The 8,479-nt window shown below is 45.2% G+C and overlaps 1 protein-coding gene across 1 annotated transcript in view; it reads left to right on the top strand.

Annotated features, from left to right (window-relative positions):
* Window positions 1–8,479, top strand: part of LOC108797077 (tensin-3-like) — a 143,105-nt gene that overhangs the window by 67,056 nt on the left and 67,570 nt on the right. Inside the window, exon 4 of the mRNA XM_018568643.1 lies at window positions 1,660–1,782. Within this exon, the coding sequence (XP_018424145.1) occupies window positions 1,660–1,782 (123 nt within the window). The remainder of the gene's footprint in view (window positions 1–1,659; window positions 1,783–8,479) is intronic.

Here is an 8,479-nt window from a genome sequence, read left to right as displayed (position 1 = left end):
GAAAAGTGAATTCAGGACAGGGGGGGGGGGTCTAGTGGGGATCTGATTCCATCACGGCCAGATTGAAAGTTTTAGAAACTGTTGGTAGGTCTGCGGGGAAGTGGAAGATATGTTCTTTGCCTTTCTTGTGTGCCAGCAAATGAAAGACATACCCACCCTGATACTGTATACTGTATTGTCATCCTTAGGCGTTGGGGGTCTTGTGCATGTGGTCAATTTCTCTAGTTGCTGTACCCAATATCTCCAAAAGTGTGTTAAGTAACTCGCTTTGAATGATTTAGGGGCGGGTTAGAACCTCTGTCATTTGTTTTTTGGTGTCTGTGTCCCAATATGGGGGATTTACTACTGTTGTTTGACCTGATGCCTATTCTTGCCACAACAGACAGTGAGGGGAAAGCCAAAATGTAGTTGTCCCCTGAACAAAAAGTAAGGGAAGTCTTCCAATTGGAACACTTGTTCCAGTGACAACTGTCTAACATGGTAAGTCCCCTTACTTTGAAGATTTTCTCTAACTTCCTGTATTGTCTCTGGGAAGTGGAATTTCCCCAAATTGTTACCCCAAACATTTTGGCTATACATACACTTTAACTACACACACATGTTTGCTTAAAGTGGATCTAAACCTCAAATGAATAGTTTTTCAGTTTACAGCATATAGCTAAGAAGGCAGATAACACTGTTCAGTTAGAAAAAGTGGCATGCACACCGAATTTCAGGCAGGATTAAAGGAGAACTATGAGGTGAGTGCTTTTCACTCAGCTCATAGTTCTAGCCGACCTGTGACAATGAGACTGTCACAGGTCGGCTCAGTAGATCGGGAAGTGAGCGAACCTCTAGATAGGCAGAGTCAGCTGTCACTCACGCAGCTGGGCGGATCCAGACATAATTGTCGGGATCCGCTTCAGCTGCGGCGTCTCAGTATACCGTGAGCTGTCCTAAATAACAGGAAGGATTCCATCTTGTGTTCCATTTGCATTTCTTTTGAGCCATAGGCAAGGCTGACTGGAGCACAGAGTCTTCCTTACCCCCCATTCCCAATATACCATCATGGATATTGGGGTGGTTGCATACAGTTCTCATGTCCACTGTTTAGTAGACAGGGGACATGTAGTGGTTTTGCCTGTAGTAGTTATTTTACCACCTCTCAATTTTTTAACTGTTTGGGGCCCTCCCATAATTCATAATGTATTAACGAATGTGTCCCTCAATGGACGATAAAGAATACGTTTTATACTTGTTATTTTTGTACTGTTTGTTACAACTGAGCAGAAAGGGAAGAGAAGGGGGTTATAGACTCCAAAGGCTGGTATTCAGGTTTTTATACCTAGTGCTCATTCTCCTGCAGGTAGCAAGAGTTAAAATTTTCAGCCAGGTTTGTTCTGTGACTTCATATTCTCCCTCTCTACTGTCCCTGTGACATCAGATGTTTTAACCCTTCCATTGCTAAAAATGTTGGTCTGTATCCCTGTTGGAGAGAATTCCTGTTACTTTCTGCCCTGTGCAAGAAAATCTCCCCGATAGGGACACAGACCACAATAATGTATGAGAGTGACTCTATCCCTTACCCTCTCTATCGAAAACAGCATTTTTGTCTAGTTAGGCTTTAACAAATTGTTTTACACCTAATTGTTTTAAACACATTATTTCTTTTGTGTATAGGTAATGGACATGGGCTGGCCTGAACTACATGCTCCCCCTCTGGATAAAATTTGTTCCATCTGTAAGGCAATGGAATCTTGGATGAACAGTGACCCATTGCATGTGGTTGTAATTCACTGCAGAGTAAGTGCATGTCAGATGTTTGTAAATTGAAAATGTTTTTCAGTTGAAAAAGATTTTCATGCAATATTTTGTCTGGATGAGAAGTTTGTATATTATGTATCTATGTTGTTTTCATTCATTCCTAAAGGAGCCAAACCGTAGTGTTACTGTTAAAGCAGAAGCACCACTCTGATGCTGGTTTTTCACTGGGGAAAATAATAGCATTTTCAAGAAAAAGGATAAGGTTTATTTTACTGAGTGTTTTGTCAAGGCTAAAAAAAACATATGGAGTATGTCTCTGCAATACATGCACATTTCCCTGTGCTTTATCCTTTTAACAACCCTGCAATACAGAAAAATTCCTGAAATGAATTCCCGTTTCCCGTTGTGGGCTGAAAACCATGTCAGTTTTGGACTAAAATCACAAAAAAATTGTATCAACCCTGCCCAGTTGTCTATTGCTAAACTACTGAATTCCTCCTCTTCTTGATCTCCACAAGTCTACAAGATAATTCAGAAGGCTGTTTATTCTAGAATATTCTTGAGATAACGCATGCAGAATGCACAAGACAGTATGGAATTTCTGACAAGCCATACAGGCTTAGATTTCCCTCATTCAGCCCTGAACAAGAGAAATTGGCAGGTTCTCCCATTCTCGCTGGGTAGCGTGTTTAGTGAATCACCCCTATTGGCTATTGTGTCAGACAGTCGGCACCCACAGCTGTCTAAATACTCAAACATTGACTGCATCTGATTGCAGCCTTCAGTTTTCCAGCTGGCTTCCTTCAATTTTCAACCAAAGTTTGTCGCGTCTGGTGGTGCTGACAGTGCCACCTACAGCTTGAAAATCAAGCTGAAATGGCTACCTTTTAGACAATTGTTTGAACCTATCCAACATATATAACACTGTTCTTTTAATTGTATGTTTAACAGACGAAAAGGGAGCAAATAAGATACTAAAACGTACCCTTACATACCCTTTAACTCCTTTATGGAGTGTCAGCTGTCAGTGTTTGTTGGTACTTCATAGATGTCTCCCAATCTGTTAGAGAAGAGCCAGATATGGTAATTTGCATCTCATGTCTGGAGTAGCCTTTCTCAACCAGGGTGACTCCGATATGAAAGGGGGGCTCTGATGTAAAGGAGGGAATCTGATGTGAAAGGGGTCTCCTAGCGTGAAAGGGGGGCTCTGATTTTGAATGGGGGCTTCTGATGTGAATGGGGTTCCTGTTTTGAAGAGGTAATCTCTGCTGTGTATGGGGAACTCCATTTTTTGTGTTGTGTGGGGTCCCCCCTTAAACTCCACAACAGACCCTATCTGGGATAAGGGTCTGGTATGGATTTTGGAGGGGCCACTGATCATTTTTTAACTGGGGTGCTTCGAGATTTTGCTTACTTATAAAGGGTGCTGTGACTGACAAATGGGGGGAATCTGATAATAAGCATGTAATCTATTGTGAAGAGGGGCTCCTAGTGTGAGAGGGGGGACTCTGATGTGAAAGGAGGGGGCTGCTGATTTGGAGGGACAACCATATTTTTGGTTTTTGTGTGGGGCTTCCCTTAAAATCCACAACAGACCCTATCTGGGATTTTTTTAGTTTTTTTATAAATCTTATACATTTTTTTTTTTTTTAAATAGAACACGTGATGTAGGTCTCAAACAGAGTAATGCAACAGAATTGAAATTGTAACCACATACAGTCACCATATAATGCAGAGACCTTACAAGACCTTGAAAGCTCTCAAATGTCATACGTACCTCAGGTACATATAGACATGTATGTTTTGGATAGACTAAGTACACCTCTGTCCGCATTTTATTTTAAGTAATGTGAGGATTCGCTCCAAACGGTAGCACATTAAGGACACCGCCACTCGCTTTTCCCTGTTTTAGGGCTTCTTTGCCCACTTTTATTTACTCATAAAATGGAAAGAAACGTCCATGCAAGTGCTCCCTCGCAGGGGTTTCCAAACACACAGTAGGTTTCTTAAGCAAAAAAAAACATTTTGCCACACAGGCTTGTCCTTTTGCCACACTAAAAAAAGGGGGGGGGGGGGGAGTGGGAGAGAAGAAAAGGAGGAAGCAGGAGAGGTAATTAGGGTGTGTTGGGACCAGGAGAATGTGTTATACCCACCAGATAACCCTCCAGCGGTAGCACCCCCATCTACCTATTCTTTAGTGCACTGCATCTCCCACATTCAATGCCAGGGACCTGTAATCTTGGGAGCAAGTGAAATTCATCTAGTAGAACCACATGCATTAGAATTGCTTATATAGAGATATACTGCATATAGAGATGCTGTGAGATCTTCCATGGTCCTTTTTTCGGCCACCTTAAAGAACCACAATTGTGTCTTGGAGCAGCCCCTCTTTTCTAAAAAAAGACGCAATACAGGCTATAGCTGCTTTCACTAGATGGATTAGCAATCAGCATTTGTATTGGTGTCTGGAATTCAAAGTGGAGATACGTGGCTGGGTTTGTCACCCGAATGAACATATGTCCGTTTGTGAATATGGTCTCAGATTTGTTTCCAAAAAGGTCTCTGTTGTGGGCAGTGCTAAAAAATGTGGAGGATCATGCCTCCCCATGTTCCCCACATCGCCATCACATCTAGACTACCTGTGTATACATTTTATGCAGCACAGAGGGAACTCTGTACCACCGAGTTAGAATTTTATAGCTGGATTCCTGGAATCTGCACGAGATAGAGGTTGCATGAGCAAAGTAAAGAATATCATCTCTGTTCCAGAGGGAACTCCATTTGTAGGTCCCTTTCCCACCTAATCAAGAAAGGGGGTAAAAATTGGTCCAGGGGGTTCACATATAATTTTTTTACATTTTAGACTAGGGTGCCTCCAGATTTTGCTTACTTTTAAAGGGTGCAGTGACTGAAAAAAGGTTGAGAAACGTTGTCAGGGGTAACTTGGCTTCCAAAATGTGCCAAGTTTGCTACCTCTTTGCAGACTTTACTACCCAGAATGGAAAATGTTGTTAGCATTTTACCATGTCTAGTTCTGCTTATAACCTCTTCTTCCCTTGCCTGCTTATTGAACAATGAAGGAAAAGCAGCACAGTAACAAGGTGATATCTTTGCTTTCCCCTCTAGTAAACATGATCACTGTTAAACTGATCCCACATATTGCAATCAGAATGTATGATCTTCTTTAGATTTGCCAACAACTATGTATGGCAAGCTTATTGGATATAAATTAAATGTATTGTTTATTTTCGCAATTCCACTACACAGTTTTTGAGAAACACAAATGAAATAGTACAATTACAGTTTCTAGCTTCAGGAGGACCAGCACTGTGTAAATTGATGGAGTCCTGATTTGGCTGAAAAGGCTTCCCCTCCCTTTCTTAAAGTGATATTGGGCATAGATTTAATGATTCTAGCCACCTCCGCGCCTGTGAAGGGGGATTGGAGTTTTTCTAGTTGAGAAGGCGTCAGCGAAGGCAGGTGTAGTGGGCGTAGGAACTCCTCAATTTCAGGACGTGAGGGTTGGTGAGACCCTTCCTCGTCCTGGAGATTATATAAGGATTTATAGTAGGCACTGAAGGCTTCAGCTATATCTTGGGGGTGGTATAGTTTATGGTTATCAGAGGGGCGGAGTATATAGGGAATCCTCGTGCGGGTTTGTTTGGCTTTCAAACGAGAGGCCAAAAGCTTACTAGCTTTACTGCCACTAACATAGAAGTTCGATTTGACCCTCATAGAGTGTCTACAATGTTGTTCCATAAGGAGTTTCCTGAGGTCTAACCTAAGTTGGGATAGAGTGGAGGAGCGTTTGGGGCATGGTTGTTGCTTATTTTCAGCCTCAAGTTTGCCTATGTTAGATATAAGCTGGTCTAGAGCCCTCAACCTCTGCCTCTTGACCCTAGAACTATGTTGAACAAGTATACCCCTAATATACGACTTATGGGCGTTCCAGAGCATAAAGGGGTCTTCTACTGAGGATGCGTTGAGATCAAAAAACTCCAACAAACTATCATTTATCATCTTCACTGAATCTACCTGTTGTAGGAGAAAAACATTATTGCGCCAGACAAAAGAATTAGCGCTAGGATGCCCTGATGAGACCTCCCTTGAGATTGGAGCATGGTCTGACCATGTGATGTCGTGGATAAGAGTCTTTCGGATCCAGGGCAGGATTGTGCGATATACCAGGAACAGGTCTATCCTGGAATAGGAGTTGTGTGGGGGGGAAAAAAAAGTGAAGTCACGTTCACTGGCATGTTGGCACCGCCAGACATCAAACAGTCCATTACCATTGATGGCAGGTTGGAGAGACGGTAGCCGCCGTTGTGGCGAGGAGGTGGAGTCCATGTCTCTGTCTGGGACCAAGTTGAAATCAGTGCCCCCTGTTGGCCTTTCTGCGTCTTTTTAAGCAGACGGGTAAGAAATCTCGTTTAGTGGGTATTGGGTGCGTAGAGGTTCACTATGGTGAACAGTCTGGAGTTGAGGGAGCACACCAGAATGATGAAACGGCCCAATGGGTCCAGGTGTACCTCGAGCTGTTGGTAGGACACCGTATCTCTAATCGCCACCAAAACGCCCTTGGTCTTGGAAGGGGCGTTGGCAGTGAGGATGGTAGGGAAGCTCCTATGTGAGCACTGTGGTGGAGCGGAACTGCAGAAGTGGGACTCTTGGATACAGACAACATCTGCGCGGTGTTTCAGAGCTTCTGCCCACATGGAGCGTCTCTTGGCGGGGTGGTTGAGGCCCTTAGCGTTGAGAGATAGGATCTAGACTGCCATGGGTGGGATATAGATAGTGTATGTAGGTGTGCACATAGTACTCACAGAGCCTCATCTCGGTGTTCAGCCATAGTGGATAGGAGTCTCCAGATGCAGGATTCCGGACGACTTCCCGAGGGTAAGTTGTTTGCTCATGTGGTGGCGTGAGGAACCTCTTCTCATGGGGTGAAAGAAAAAAAACAGGAACTAGAAAAAAGCGAACAAAGAGAATGTCAAAGTGGAACAAGTCAAGTAAAAAACAATTCCCCGATGGATCAAGGAAGCAGTTGTAACAACTGAACATGAACAGGGGTGGTATCACCATACTAGCCCACTAGGACCCGTGGGCAGGTGTGAGAACAGAACGGCTCGTTTGGCAGCGGTCAGTTGTTCGGTCTCGGCTCCCTCTTGCGTGATACTACTTGCCAGTCTGATGCATGTTTGGCAGCGGACATTGGGCGAGCCTCAGCTGCAGGGGACACTTGCCATTGTTTCAGGAGAGCAAGACCTTGCTCCAAGGTAGTGATTGTGTACAGGTCATTGTCTTTAGTTATCATGAGCTTTGTCGGGAACCCCCATCGGTAGAGAATTTTGTTATCTCTGAGGGCCTTCGTGATTGGTACCAGCTTTCTGCAGAGTTGCAGAGTAAATTGGGAGAGATCCGCAAATACCTGCAGTTTTGCGTAGGCGGCGGGGAGGTCGTTCGGATGTCTCAGCGCCTTGAGCAGCCTTTCCAGCACATGGAAGAAATGGATGCAGAGCAGGGTATCCCTCGGCACTCCATCCGGTAGATGCGCGGGTTTGGGCAGGCGGTGGATGCAGTCGATGGTTAAGTCAGGTGGGGAGGCATCAGGCAGGACTACTTTAATGAACGCTTGCACAAAGGTGGATAAGTCGTCAGGACGGACAGATTCAGTTATTCCTCTGATTTTTACGTTATTGCGGCGTGACCTGTCTTCTAGGTCCGCCACTTTAGTTTGCAGCCAGGTAATGTCATCTTCCCGGTCGTTATGCGCATCCACCAGTTCGTTAAAGGTATCAGCAAAGTCCCCCATTTTATCCTCAATATGGGTGACCCTCTCCCCCACTTCTTGTAGGTCAGATGAGAATTGGTGGACAAGGGCCTGCATATCTGCGTTGAGCGAACTCCTCAGGGACACCAGCATATCTTTAAGGGTGGTATCTGGTATCGTCCAGAACACTGGAAGGGCTTACCTCCTCCACTAGGCCCGAAGCCGGGGGCCTCGATTACGCCGGGCTCCGCACGGCCGGAGATGTTGGCAGCCCGTTTTTCGCTGGTGAAGAGCGCTGGAGAGCGGATTCCCTTCCCCCTGCCTGCGATGAGTAGGAGGAACCCCCTGATCGCTCAGAGCCCTGAGAGGGAGATGTGGATGGGGTAGCAGTGCCGCCACCATCTTGCGAGGCCTTAGGCTGAGACCGCCGGAAGAAGTCCGTCGCTTTGCGGGGTCTCGAGCGGTTCCTGCGTTTGCGGGACATGACCGGGGGTGCTTCCAAGTAGCGGCAGTGTGTTTAACGGCCGGTATGTCTCCCGCTTGTCGTTTTAATTTATGCCCAGGCCTGTGTGTGCACGGAGCTCTTCTCCTAAGCTGCCGTCTTGCACGCCAGTTGGCCACGCCCCCTCTTAAAGTGATATTAAAGCTTTTTTTCTTTTAAAATTTGCTACAAGTTGGCCCACCATTTTATCAAACTGCTGTAGTTTTTCTTTTAAAGCTTTCAATTCCTCATTTTCTCGTGGGTCCCCGCAGCGCTCTTCCCACCTCCCTCTGCACAGGTGCTTTCATCAGCTAAGCAGCTGCTGTAGGGGCACCCATCGCTGCTAGTTCCCGACCGTGCCAGCAGTAGCTGTGCTCATCCCCTCCTCTCCGCCCAACAGTTTGATGGCAGAAGGAGCCTATGGTAAGGCATAACATATGTCATTTTTGGGGGTGAATCCATAATGGAATTATATTAATGTTTAT

The sequence above is a fragment of the Nanorana parkeri genome, unplaced genomic scaffold (assembly GCF_000935625.1).
Source record: "Nanorana parkeri isolate BGI_ZX_2015 unplaced genomic scaffold, ASM93562v1 scaffold1223, whole genome shotgun sequence".
NCBI classification, from domain to species: Eukaryota; Metazoa; Chordata; class Amphibia; order Anura; family Dicroglossidae; genus Nanorana; species Nanorana parkeri.
The sequence above is the reverse complement of the archived record's forward strand: the minus strand, read 5'-3'. Positions and strand labels throughout refer to the sequence as shown.